The 14,446-nt window shown below is 48.6% G+C and overlaps 1 protein-coding gene across 1 annotated transcript in view; it reads left to right on the top strand.

Moving 5' to 3' along the window:
- The window catches only part of DNER (delta/notch like EGF repeat containing), a 188,960-nt gene extending 181,876 nt beyond the window's left edge, over positions 1 to 7,084 (top strand). Inside the window, exons 10-12 of the mRNA XM_004701820.2 lie at positions 1,120 to 1,251; positions 2,907 to 3,153; positions 6,271 to 7,084. Coding sequence (XP_004701877.1) covers positions 1,120 to 1,251; positions 2,907 to 3,153; positions 6,271 to 6,382 — 491 coding nt within the window. The 3' untranslated portion in view covers positions 6,383 to 7,084. The remainder of the gene's footprint in view (positions 1 to 1,119; positions 1,252 to 2,906; positions 3,154 to 6,270) is intronic.
- The last annotated feature ends 7,362 nt before the right edge of the window (positions 7,085 to 14,446 follow it).

Genomic DNA, 14,446 nt, shown 5'->3' with positions numbered 1-14,446 from the left:
GTGGCTGGTGATTTTGAACTGCTGACCTTGCGGTGAGCCGCTCAAGTCATAACCAACTACATCGCAAAGGCTGTCCTCTTACACATGAGCCAAATGAAACTCACTGCCATCGGGTCCATTCGGACACACAGTGATCCCGTGGGGCAGGGCCGAACTGCCCCTGTGGGTTTCCGGGACCATAGCTCTCTACAGGAGCAGAAAGTCTCATCTTTCTTCCGAGAATTGGCTGGTGGTTTCAAACTAATGACCTTGCAGTGAGCAGCCCAACGCATAACCATCCACCAACAGGGCTCCTGGTACAGGTAACTACCCAACATCCAGACCGTGGGTCTGCAGCTAGATGTGGTTTCAGAAAAAACGAGAAAGAAAAGTCAACTGCTGAAACTTGAGATGAAATAGACTTCCTCAGTCAAACCCAAGTTCACTTTTCAGATGACCCCTGTGAGCCGATCCAGACAGGGAAATCAGCTTCAGTTAACGCCTTAGCCAGGCAGCAGGAGACACTCATCAACGCCATTCCCGCCCCCTTTCTAAGGTCTACTTAAATAAAAGATCGCTTGTTGAAATTCTCTGAAGGCTCTACACTCCATGCAGTTCAGTGCCTTTGAGTGGCTCCAAATTCAAAGCAACCTTCAGTAGTAGAGTGGAAGAGGACCGGCTTCCAGTTGGGGTGCAGCCTCCAAACACGTGGCTTCTAACTGAAGGGCCCATGGGGGAACCCACTGGCTGCTCCAAGGGAAAAAGCCATGCCCACCTGCTTCTGCAAAGACTGCAGCCTTGGAGCCCTGAGGGATGGGCCAGTTCTCTTCTGCCCCGTAGAGCCACCCCGAGGTGGAATCTGGTCGTGGAATCCATTAGTTTTGTTGGTTTTCATTTGTTTGCATATAAACATAGTGGTTGTGGAAGTAGATCACCAGCTGGCTCTCCCGTGGCGCTGATGTGTAAGTTCTCACTGCCCACTTTCAGTTAGTAGAGCTAACAGCTCCACTATGTGGGCCAACAGGGCTCCTTTTCTGCGCTTGATACAGCCTCCCACCTTTGTCTTGTCCCAAAGAGATGGTGGGTGACAGAGCCACACCGTTGCCGTGTTATCAAGGGCCCCTTTCTTTATCTCCTCAGGTGAAGAGTGTGACATTGACATAAATGAGTGTGACAGTAGCCCCTGCCACCATGCCGGAACCTGCCTGGACCAGCCCAATGGTTATACCTGCCACTGCCCACACGGCTGGGTGGGAGCCAACTGTGAAATCCGTGAGTATTTCTGCCACTCCTCAGTGGTTATTAAAGGTTACGTTCTCATCTGAATGCCCAGCCCTGATGGCTCATGTTGCAGATGATGCAGTGGGACCCCAGGGAACACTGGAGTCACCTGTGCCTCCCCACGAAGGACTGATGCTCACTGCCTTCTGTTCTTCCCACCACTTCCTGCCTCCGGCTCCAGCCTTCCCACCGGGGCTGAAGCGTGCAGATGTCCCCCAGCGTGCCCTGCCACTCAGACGGCCTAAAGTGTGCTCCAGAGAGAAGCATTCGCCACACATCATCCAATTGAGTCTCTGTGCTGAAAGCTTAAAAGAGCAACTCGAATGTGCATTCACTTCCCACATAGGTTCTTCACGGATCTCCAGATACTCCGGTTTCCATCTCTCACCCAGCCTGGGGAAAAGGCCAGGGAAGAAAAAAGCCTGAGAAATGTTCCCAGCAGCCTAGAGCTCCCGGTTCATCCCCGTTGTGTGTCCATCCCGTCCATGTCCATCTCAGTGTACCTTTGTCCCCTGCTGTATCAAAGCCAAAACATACCCGAAAAGCTCAAGGGCAATGTCAAAATAATGTTGAAAAAAATAATACAGATGAAGGCGCTTGTGGAAAAATTCTATGATCTTTTAATTCCCTGTTTCCACAAATGGTTGGAAGTCCCCTTGTATTTAATAATAATGATGAAAACTAGACAAATCGCATGTTGGGTTGATAACTATGATGCTGAGCAATATTTATTTGCATTTCTCCGGCATATTCCTTTTTGTGTTCTTTGCTACATTCATGATAAGTCACTGCTATTGTGCCGAAGCCACCCTGTAGGAAAGGATAGAAGCGCCCCTGCGAGTTTCTGAGACTGTAATCTTTACGGGAGGAGAAAGTCCCGACGTTCTCCCCCAGACAGAGTGGCTGGTAGTTTTGAACTGCTGACCTTGTGGATTGCAGTCCAGTGTCCAACCACTATGTCACTAGGGCTCCTCCATTCATGGTCAGACATCCGTCCTCCCAGGCGAGGTAGTTTCCAAAAAAGAAATGGAAAGATCTTGGAATTTTCCTCCAAACTTTGTGAAGCACTCTGAAACGAAGGAAAGGCGCTTTGGTGACATGATGGGTCACTCATTGGACTGTAACTCTAAGGCCAGCAGTTCGAACCCACCACCCACTCCATGGAGGGGGAAAGATCAGACTATCTGCCCCCATAAAGAGTGACAGCCTCAGAAGCCCAAAAGGGACAGTGCTACTGTGTCCTGTGGGGTCTCTATGAGTCGGAACCCACTTGATGGCAGAGGGGATCTACGATCAGTTAGCCATTAGTGTAGAGCCCTGGTGGCACCGTGGTTATATGTTGGGGTGGTAACTGCAAAGTCAGCAGTTCGAAACCACCAGCAGGAGAAAGATGAGGCTTTCTACTCCCATAAAGAGTTCCTATCTCAGAACCCCACGGGGGCAGTTCTGTCCTGTCTATCCAGTCTCTGTGAGTTGGCAGGGACTTGATGGCAGTAAGTTTGGTTTTGCTTTGGCGGTTCAACCATAGAAAATAATCCCTCGCAGTTTGGATGGCTCTTGGATTTTAAGTCATCAATGTCTTGGAGGGAAAAGCCCCCATCTGATAAAGTTCAGAACTCACATGCTGCTGTTTCGTTTACCCGCAGACCTGCAGTGGAAGTCCGGGCACGTGGCGGAGAGTCTCACCAACATGCCCCGGCACTCCCTCTACATCATCATCGGCGCACTCTGTGTCGCCTTCATCCTGATGCTCATCATCCTGATCGTGGGCATTTGCCGCATCAGCCGCATCGAGTACCAGGGCTCTTCCAGGCCGGCCTATGAGGAGTTCTACAACTGCCGCAGCATCGACAGCGAGTTCAGCAATGCCATCGCTTCCATCCGGCATGCCAGGTGGGCGGGTGGGCGCGGAGGAGGGAGATGCTGCTTTCTAAGTGGACATTCTGGGGACCAGGGTTCTATTAGCCATGGGACTTTACACCCACACAGGGATGGTTTTAATGAATGAAAACTTCAAAATGGTATGCGGCGACCCGTTAGTGTCCTGCCTTATTAGCAACCCCCTATTGGTTTGCTGCTAGCTTCTTGTTTGTATTGAATACAGACATTTTTCTTCATGAAGCTGAGCACCTCACCATGGTGTCACTAGGGCTCCTGCTAATTTGGTTTGTGTAGATCTGATTCTTCGTTACTGTCTATGAAACAATTTATGACCATCTCTTTGGGGAATGTCTTTCGTTGTGAATCCATTGGGTTCAAGGACTTGCTGTAAGAATCTGGACATCTGTCAGCTCACTGTTCATTGTGGTTGTTGTTGTGCGGGGGTGTTGAGTTGCTTCTGACTCATAGTGCCCCTGTGCACAATACAATAAGACACTACTAGTTTCTGAGCCCTCCTCACACTCCTTCCTACGTTCGAGCCCATTGTTGTAGGCCGCTGTATCAATCCATCTTGTTGAAGGTCTTCTTCGTGGCTGACCTCTACTTTACCAAGCATGAGGTCCTTCTCCAGGGACTGGAGAGACCACCTTGTTGTGGGGGGGCATACCCACCCAGACCTTCCTTACAACTCAGACCCCACACAGATGCTTCCTTCGGTAGTTCAACTCAGGACAGCTCAGCTTCCAGGAAACCCTTGTGCTAACACCTGCAAGGCCCAGGTTAATTGTTGATTGGTCCCTTCCTTCCACTAAACTAGTCTCCATCACGTTGACTCCCTACGTGTGGTGACTGGATGCCTTAGGGTTTTCGGTGATGGAGAGTATTCTTTGTTCCTGGAATTGCTGAGCTCCAGGAAGACACAGACCATGTGCCTTTCTAGAGCCCAGGACTTGGATTTCCATCCACCCCAGAGGCGTCTGTGGCTGGGATCCTTCAGGGCTAAGAGTATTTCCCTCCAGCTCCCAAAGAAGTGAGGAGCGATTCATCTGAGCATCCTGCCTGTATTTCCCACTGGCAGAAGAATTGGCTAGATTCTCTTGGAGGGAAAGAGCAAACTTGAAAGGCTTTCCAAATCTGGTTCTTATTCTGTGCTGGATTTGATCAAAAATATGGATGGCAGAATTCCTAACCAGCTAGCGCCAGATAGATGCATGCCTCAGGGACTGTAGATGCAACTACTGATGTTACAATGCTCCTGTCTCGCCTCCCTGGACTTCAGGGCTACATCGCCCCCGGCTGTTGAACCCAGACTCAGGCTGCTCTAGCAGGGCTGTGCACCAGCTCTGGCTGGGTCTCTGGTGGTTGGTGCCTTTCACTCCCCCTTTCTGGAAACTCTGGAAGATGCTGGCACAAGTGCCATCCTTTTGATACCACCCTCAACCTTGTTTCCAGCAGCGGCCCGTTCCTCGTATCCAGCTCACAACCTCTTTCCAGCTGTCTCCCTGGAGTGACCTTGCCTCCCAGTGACCATGTGAGTCACCGGTGATGTTCGCGTCTGGTCATTCTGACGTCAGTCGTCAACTCATGCCAGTGTGGGGAGGGAGAGCTCCCCACTCCCTCTTTGTCCCCAAGGTCATCTGCTCGGTAGCTGCTCTGCATGCAATCTGGCAGGCCAGAGGGAGTGAGCCTCCCCGGGTGTCTTTGTCATCTCCTGCTGTCTGATAGAAATGGTTACGTAATTGCTTGAACCCTACAGAGGAGCTCGGAAAGAGGAAAAGACTGGGAATTCTCAGAAACCCTATGGGACAGTCCTGCCCCATCCTGCACGCCCGCTATGCGCTGAAAACGGAGTCGATGGTACCGAGCAATAACCAGCTCACAATGGAAGCACCACCCGCTGAGGCTTACCTTTGCCGTTCGGAAGCTGGAAGTTGAATTCAGGGGAGGCTTCGCTCCATGTCCGAGCGGGGGCAGGGTCCAAGCCTCTTTGCAGCTTGTGGTCCTCGGTCTTCGTGGGCTGTGGCCTGTCTCTGCCTCCGTTGGTCCTTGCTGGATTCTCTGCGTTTCATCATATCTTAAACACGATGCATTGAAGACACAGCCTACACTGAGACAGTTTCATGAACACAACAAGGAAAAGCGTATTCCCACGTGGGTATTTTCCGAAGGTCTCCCACCTAAGGAAGGACTGAGAAGAGAGATGGGATGGGAGGCCAGCCCTGGTGCAAACAGTCCTCTTTCACCCCCCTTCCCCCCAGGAAGCACTCGAATGAATGAACCCACTGGCATTTGAAACAGTTAACAAAACAAAACAGTGCTCTTACACAGTGGGGAGAAGTTGGGGGGTGGGCTAGTGGGGAAGGTTGTGGCACTCAGGAGAGGCCTCTCAGAAGGCGTCTCTGCTTCATTTGAATTGTCGCCCTTGAAGAAGGCTGGGCTGCAGGACCGCCCAGGCAAGAGTGTGACTCCCTGGACTTTTGACCATCAGTCTTCCTGTTGAGGGAATTTTGCTATCTGCACATCTGTTGGGACAATGGCTTTGTGCACAGAGGAAAACAACGGTGTGTGTGTGTGTATTGTGATGGTCGGTGGGATTCAGGGTGGGCCCCAGCACATTTGGGGCACCATCCCCTCCTTATTCGAAGCCCTTTCTTTCCTCGGTCCTTGTCCTCTGGGAGGACCTATGTGGCTGAGTGGCTGTCCAAGTAGAACAAAGCCCGCCCTGCAATCCTGCGTGTATTCTAGAAGCCATCCTGGATGTAAAATAAACCTGCCTCTCCAAATATTTATGGCTCTCAGTAAGAAAAAACCAAATCGATACATGCTTTCTCGGAGCCTGGTGTGGAGCGTTCATGCCTGAATGCTTGGCCAAGGTTTCGCCTAGAAGTGTCAACATCCATTTGGGCAACGGTCTCGGAGAAATCCATTTATTTTATTCCCTCCGGTGCTGAAGACTAATATTTATCCTCTTTCCAGGTTAAGTCTCGGAGTGTCTTAAGTCCCTGCACTAGCCGGGGAGCCCGGTCTCAGCGTATTTGGACAGTTCCAGTGGCTTCTTGAATCTAAGTTGCTTTTTACCGCCCAAGATCGGGTCTCACTAACCAGCATCTCCTGTCCATGTGTTTCCAGGTTTGGGAAGAAATCCCGGCCGGCGATGTACGACATCACCCCCATCGCCTACGAAGATTACAGCCCTGACGATAAGCCCTTGGTCACACTGATTAAAACAAAAGATTTGTAATCTTTTTTGGGGGGTGGGATTATTTTTCAAACAAGATGGGTTACTTCAGTCATTTAAATATTTTTCAGAAAAATAACAAAGCTTAAAGAAAACGTTCATCCTAGCTGCTGGGGAGTTGTCCGTAGATGATGGAAGAACTCACTTCCTGCAGCTTGTAGTGTTTGGGGTGGGACCTGTTTTACAAAGGGGGTTTGTGGAGTCTGTAGACAGTGTTTTCAATGTGCTTTCAGCCCTCTAAACCGTATGCTTCTAGTAGCGTGTATTAACTTCCCCCAGTAGGTACATCCACAAAACCCAGATTCCGTTTCTGTGGTTGGTACAGACTTTGTCTCATCAAGGAGAAGTTTCTAGTTGATATACAAGTGGCTGGCTTTCTGAGTAGAGTTAGGATACAAAAAAACAAAACAAAAACAAAAAGCCTTGTAGAGTATGATCCATTATACAGTATACCTGTTACTTACAAAGAAGTCTGAAAATGTTTGTTTTGTGGAAAATAAAATTTAAAAAGAATTTTAAGAGAAGCTAGTTAAATGTATTATCCCTAACCTGAATGAAATGAACCATTGCCTCATTCCATGCATGGTTTAAATAAGTTCTTTCTGCCCAGTTTGTTTGAACCTGAGGAAACATTCTTTTGAATTTGTTGGGGTTCCTTTTTCTTTCTTGTCATTTTGCAGAACAGTCGTCAAACTAGGCATGGGGGTGGGGTTGGGGTTGGAGGTGGGGGTGCGGGGGAGATACTGCGTGGAAGGACCAACGGCAAGGGGAATTGCGATGGTGCCGGCTCTCTGGGTTTCTTGAAGAAATCAAGGTTGGAGATGTCCATGGCAGAAGGTAGTAGCTGTGAAGAGAACCCTGATCCCTGAGAAATGTGTACTGCTCATAGTTGTATCTTTACTTATATCCGGGGCGATTCCGTGACTGTGTTTGATTGATGTGTGCTTCATCCAATTCTTGCTACTCTCAAAGAATACTGAATAAATGTTATCAAGTCAAGTCAAGGATGCAATGGTCTCCTTCCTTCTTTTCAAAGGGTGGAACACGTTTTGGATTGGTATTGATTGCCCTTCACTTCCCCTTTCCGTCCCCCCCACAAAAAAAAATCCTTCTGCTTTTACCTTTCCAATATTACAGGGTGGACATCTCTTGATTCCCTCGGAGTTGGGGGTGAAAACAAGGGGCATAAGCAGTTTTTAATTGGTTGCTGCCATGTCATGAATTATTTAATATGATTCTTCTTCCTCCCACCAAATGAGCTGCATGTACCAGTCTGGATAAGAAGGTGGGAGAAGATGCTGACTCCATTGTGTGAGTCACTGTGAGCGAGCGGCCACAGGGTTGACTGTGCTCGCCATCCTGTTGGGTATCAAAAATTAGCCCTCTCAAAAACAGGAAGAGGCGATCTCACGACCAGTAAGAGAAGAGCCAGGAGTGGAGCAAGTCCTTTGGACCCTGAGATCCCTGTGCATTGAGTCCCCTCGATCCAGGAGACAGCCGTGACTTCAGAGGAGTGGGAGAAGAGAAGCAGCCACAGAATTCAGAGAGATGGGGGTGACTTCTCAGCCCTGAGAACAAGTGAAGCTGAGTGCTCTGGTGCAGGAGGCTGGCTTGTGCACTGGGAGGCCTCTGGGCACTTCACTCGGGGAGCTGGGTTGGCTGAGCCACGGAGCTGGGGCTGAGTGTCCTTTAGGTTGATGCTTACAGCACAGAGGCATTTTGGGGGAACCCTAAAGAGCTTTGTCACATTTCCTGAACAGGACAGAGGCCAGGTCAAGAGACTAAAACTGGAAAGAGGTCTGTGTAAGGCCGAGCATCTGTGCTGACCAAAAACTGTATCCTGAGCATATCTCACCTGAGTGGTAACCTATTACCTTCCCTAACAGACCTCTAATCGTGAGCACCGTCTGTGGGTTTGGTGTGGCCACTGCAATGAATTACTGAACCCAGCCACCGAAGTACAGTGCTGTGAGAGGAGAGCTGGTGCCAGAATAGGGTCAAAATGAACAGTCTGTCTCACCCCCGCCTCCTGGCAATTGGCCTTGGGAGCCAGAGAAGATCGGAGGACTTCCCTGCAGCTTTTGAAGCTGGTAGCCAACACGGTGGAGAGTTGGACCCATGCAGTGACTCTGGCGAATGGGTGGGTTTCTGTAAAGATGACAGTCAAAGCACAACGAACCACAACAACACTGTGAAGCAGTTGTACTCTGTGACACGTTGGCTGCTGTGTGCTGGGGTCCGACCCAACTGCAGCTAGCACAACAATAGGAATCGCACATATCTCGGGGCTGCGGGGCCTTTCCCTGCCCCTTCTCTGAGCTGCCCTGCTTTCCTCACTCAGAAACCAAACTTGCTGTCATTGAATTAGTGCTGACTCATCGTGACACCCTGTGGGTTTCCAAGACTGGAATTCTTTCAAACAAACTCACTGCCATCGAGTCAATGCTGACTCATAGTGACCCTCTGTGGGTTTCCAAGAGTACAACTGTTGACAGGAGCAGAAAGTCCAGTCTTGCTCCCTCAGAGATGCTGGTGACTTCAAACTGCCGACCATGTGGATGACAGCCCAGTGTGTAACCACTGCACCACCAGGGCTCCTGTCCTGATCTCCTAGTCATCTTGAAGCAAGGCAGAGAAACAGTCCTAGCTGCCTGTGGGTGTGAAAACCCAAATGTCCCCAATTCATGATGACTTCATGGGTGCTAGGGTAGACCTGTGCTTCACAGGGTTTCGAGTGCCAAGTTTTCTGAGAGTAGATCACCAGGCCTTTCTTCCGAGGTGCCTCCGGATGGACCTGAGCCTCCAACTTTTTTTTTTTTAATTTCAAATCATTTTATTGGGGCTCATACAGCTCTTAGCACAATCCATACATACACATCCATTGTGTCAAGCACATTTGTATATTTGTTGCCATCATCATTCTCAAAACATTTTCTTTCTACTTGAGCCCTTGGTATCGGCGCCTCATTTTTCCCCCTCCATCCCTCATGAACCCTTGATAATTTATAAATTATTATTTTTTCATGTCTTACACTGACCAATGTCTCCCTTCACCCACTTTACTGTTGTCCATCCCCCTGGGAGGAGGTTATATGTAGATCATTGTGATCAGTCTCCCCTTTCTCCCCCACCTTCCCCTTACCGTCCTGATATCGCTCCTCTAAATATTGGTCCTGAGGGGTTTATCTGTCCTGCATTCCCCGTGTTTCCAGTTCTTATCTGTACCAGTGTACATCCTCTGGTCTAGCCAGATTTGTAAGGTAGAATAGGGGTCATGATAGTGCGGAGGAGGAAGCATTAAAAAACTAGAGGAAAGTTGTATGTTTCATCAGTGCTATACTGCACCATGATTGGCTCATCTCTTCCTTGTGACTCTTCTGTAAGGGGATGTCCAATTGTCTACATATGGGCGTTGGGTCTCCACTCTGCACTTCCCCTCATTCACATCGACATGATTTCTTGTTCTGGATCTTTAATGTGTGATACCTGATCCCACTGACACCTCATGATCACATTGGCTGGTGGATTTTCTTCCATGTGGACTTTGCTGCTTCTCAGTTAGATTGCTGTTTGTTTAGCTTCAAGCCTTTAAGACCCCAGATACTATATCTTTTGATGGCCAGGCACATCAGCTTTCTTCACCACATTTGCTATGCACCCATTTTGTCTTCAGTGATCATGTTGGGAAGGTGAGCATCACGGATTGCCAGGTTATTAGAGCAAAGTGTTGTGTTGAGGGAGTACTTGAGTAGAGGCCCATGTCCGTCTGCTACCTTGATACATAGCATATAAATAGATGTATATAGATCTATTTCTCTATCATTATATATAAATATATTTACATATGTACATGCCTGTATTTAGACCTCTATAAATGCCATTTGCCTCCTAGTTCTTTCTTCTATTTCCTTTTACTTTCCTCTTGTCCCACTATCATGTTTGGCCTTCATTTGGGTTTCAGTAATTCCTCTCTGCTCCATTGCCCTTGGTCAAACTCTACCAGCCATCCTACACCCTCCTTGTCATCGATTTTAGATCACTTGTTGTTCCCTTGTCCCTGGGTTTGTTAGCACCCACTTCCTTTTCCCCACCTCCTTCTCTCCTGTGTCCCCACAGAACCATCAGTTCCATTGTTTTCTCCTCATGATTGTTTATCCCCCCTATCTTATCTAGGTAGACATGCAGAAACAATAATAAGCATGAAAACAATGCAGAGCAAAACAAAACAAATAAGCAACAACAACAAAAAGAAAATCCTATAAATAGTTCCAGGTTTACTTGTTGACCTTTAGGCGTGTTTTCCTGAGTCTAATCAGGTGCCATGCCCTGGCCCCACAGTCTATTTTTGGTATTCCCCAGGGATTTCATTGCTTTGCTCCCCTTCCTGTTCTGTTGCACACCTTTAGTATTTTGCTCTGGTGTGGTGGGCTCAGATTGGGCACAATTCCTGCACTGTGTCTCCAGAGTTGTCCCTCTTATTGCTTTGGGTCAGTGAGGGACATCGTGTCTCATGGTGGGGCTGGTCCTACAGCCCCCTCTGTGCATTACCCTTGGGGCTTGGTGGGCCAGGATGTGTTCCACTCTCTCTCCTTCTCTCTTCCTTTGCTCCTGTGTGCTCTGATCCGATGCACCCCTCTCCCTGAGCTGTAGCTTCAGTACTGTCCTTTGAGCCTTTGAGTGAATTCTTCTGGGGGGTGGGGGGGTTGTCCACATAGTTGGTATTGGGGCTGGTCTCAGAAACTCCAATCTTTCAGCTGTTACCTGTTTGCAGGGACTGTAAACATGGAGGGTGGGGAACAATGATAACATAAGAGTTCTCACTGTTAACTTTATGTGCAAATTGCATGCGCATTTGAGCCCCTTAGAGATCCAGAGGTGTCACAGGTGAGCATGTGTGGCTTCAAGAAACATCTTCGTAAAGAAAATTGTGTGTCCGTGAGAAGAGGCCTTAGGAAAGAGCTGCTTGGGCCACAGGGATTTTAAGGCAGCCCAGAGTCCCCTGTACTCAATTCCATGTGACATCCCAACACTGGAAAATTCCAGACTGGTCTTAGAAATGTTTACCTTCCCATGGGACTGCTGGAGAAGGCCTTGAGAGGCCCAGAGGCCAGGTGCAAAGGAGGGGTTGGAGCACAAAGGATGATTGAAGAAGAGTTTCCTTCTCAAGAATGGAGGGCATTGAGACTGCACTTTGTTTGGACATGCTATCAATCCCTGGAGAAGGACATCATCCTTGGTCAAGTTGAAGGTCATCCAAAATAGAGGAAGACCTGAAGGACATGGATGGAGCCAGTGGGTGCAGCAGAGCAATTGTGGCTCAAAGATAACGATTGTGAGGTCGGCTGAGCAGCAGGTCGTATGTCGTTCTGTAGTACGTGGGGTCGCTGAGAGTTGGAGCTGACTCCGGAGCACCCAACAAACAACCACCACCCTCAAGACATCTGTCCTCAATCAGGCAAATGACACAGCAGTGCGCCCACACGCCGATGAGGAAAGGATGCTGTGCAGTATGTTAATGGTTTCAGTTTGTTGAAATGTTTGCAAACGAAATAAGAACAAAGTATTGCACGCGGCTTGAGCAGCCATGGAGACACGCTCACCGGAGTGTCCTGCAAACTGTATTTACTTCCATCTGCCTGCAGAAGACTTTTGGAGATGATGCAGTGAAGAGCCTTTGTGGCGACAAGGAGATGGCCTAGCAACACCGGTGCCCATGGAATACCACTTTCCCAGAGACGGCTCATGTGCCCCAGGGCCATATCGGGCCTTCTACATCTCCTTCACTTATTGACCTTTATTTGGAAGCTGCCTCTATTAGTAAAACTAAAACAAAACCCAATCCACCACGGCTGTATTGACACCAACTCATAATGACCATATAGGACGAATAGAGCTTCCCCTGAGGGGTTTTTCAGGCTGTCTATCTTTATGGAACAGACTGCCTGTCTCTTTGTATTCCTGGGGGCAGCTGGGGAGTTTGGCTCACCTGCTATTCTCAGTGAAGAGCCCAAGGCTTACCCTGCTGTGCCAACAAGACTCTATCACACCCTCTCAAATAATTTTCTAATTTCTAAATTCTACTTTTAGAATGGTTCTTCTTTAGAAACCTTTAACAGTTGTACTAAGTGTATACGTTACAAAACATCAAGCACTTCCGCATTCTTCACAGGTGTGAGTAAGTGGTATTCATCATGCTCATGGTGGCGTTCAAAGACACCCTAGAGGTGCAGTGGGTTATTCCAGGCTGCTAACTGCAAGGTCAGGAGTTTGAACCCACCAGCCACTTGTTGGGACAATGATGAGGGTTTCTACTCCTGTAAAGAGTTACAGCCTCAGAAACCTGCAGGGCCAGGTCTAGCCTGTCCGATCGGGTTGCTATGAGTCTGCCTCGACTTGATGGCAGTGTGTGTTTTGTTGGAGTTTAGGACATTGGGCCATCATCATGATCGATCGCCAGATTTTTCCATTACCCCTAACAGAAGCTCCAAGTCCTGTTTTTTAAGTAGTGGGCTTCCTTATCCCCCTTCCACCTGGCAGCTCCTAGCAACCAGCCATGAATGCGGTTTGGTCTCTATACATTTGCCTAGTCTAGATATTTCACCAAAGTGTGACACACACTGTCAGTGGGTTCACACAGCATGCCGTGGTCAAGGACCAGCCGTGCTGTAGCATGAATCAGACCTTTGTTTCTCTCAATGACAGAATCATCTGCCATGGCATGCGTATCCCATTGAGTGTTTGTCCACTCATCTGTTATCATTTTAAGTGATGCTGTTAAAGGCATTGTTTGAAAACTTGAACGGCCTTTGATGAATCGTAATTTGTCTTTTTAAAGTTCGTTCATTGCTATTGTTGTTAGGTGCCAGCAAGTCAGTTTCAATACGCATGGCGACCCTCTACACACCAGAACGAAACCCTGCACCTTCTTGCACCATCCTCAAATGGGTCCTACGTTTGAGCCCGTTGTTGCAGCCACTGTGTGAATCCACCTCCTGGAGGGCCTTCCTCTTTTCTGCTGCCCCTCTTATCAAGTATGATGTCCTTCTCCAGGGACAGGTCTCCCCTGAGAACATGTCCAAAATATGAATGAAATGAAGTCTTGCCATTCTTGCCTTTAAGGAACACTCTGCCTGTACTTCTTCCAAGACAGCTTGTCCAATAATGGAACTTTAATGATTCAGTTTATGGGCAGACGTGGTAGCCATCTGACAGCCTGTGTGTGCCTATGGAGCACATTGGAGATACTCCTTCGCTTGGACATTCAACCATAGGATGTCACATGGAGCACCTGTCCTGTGTCAGGCAGAGGCTCGGGTCCTGCAGATACAGAAGTGAGTCAGGACAGCCACACCAAAGGGTCCTGGCTCCCAAGTCTGGAGCGTGTCTGAAGCATGCAAGTAAACCTGGAATGGCCTCTGGAGAGCCCGCGAAGGACAGCTGGTGGCGGTTGTTCGCTGCGGTGGGTCAGCTCCCGCTCCTTGTCATTTCGTACATGACAGAACAAATCTCGGACCATCGCCTTCATGTTCGTTGGTATGTTTGAGTTTCCTGCGGTACTGGGTCAATTCAGCTCATTGAGTATTTCTTTCTCTGCTTTTTATTGACCTTCTACTTTTCCAACCACCATGCCATTTTCTAATGGCTGGATTTTCCTGATGATGCGTCCACAATAAAGTGACGTGTGGCTGTTTGCTTGCAGCCGAGAGGGCTAGAATCTAACTTCCATCATTTACTTGCTAATGACTTTGGGTAGTAACTTAGTCTAAGCCTCTGAATCTGGAAAATGGGGAGAAGAGTAGCAAGTCTCTCGAAGGATCTGGGAGCTACTCAGATGACCCGGTGCATGCCAATCACTCAGCTTACCTCCAGGACGTGGGAAACATGGGACTCACACCAGCTGTTATGGTTGTCGCTATTGTTCTTATTCTAGATTCAGACAAGATGACAAAGTAGGCCAAGATGCTTGCCTGGGTGAGTGCTGATTAGTCCCAGGAGTTAGTGTACCACAGCTGTGTTGACAGTCCTCTTATAGTACCCAGAACTTTCTGGAAAGGTATCAGTTCGCTC

The sequence above is a fragment of the Echinops telfairi genome, unplaced genomic scaffold, assembly GCF_000313985.2.
Source record: "Echinops telfairi isolate 266 unplaced genomic scaffold, ASM31398v2 ScPeMD7_3;HRSCAF=10, whole genome shotgun sequence".
NCBI classification, from domain to species: domain Eukaryota; kingdom Metazoa; phylum Chordata; class Mammalia; order Afrosoricida; family Tenrecidae; genus Echinops; species Echinops telfairi.
The sequence above is the reverse complement of the archived record's forward strand: the minus strand, read 5'-3'. Positions and strand labels throughout refer to the sequence as shown.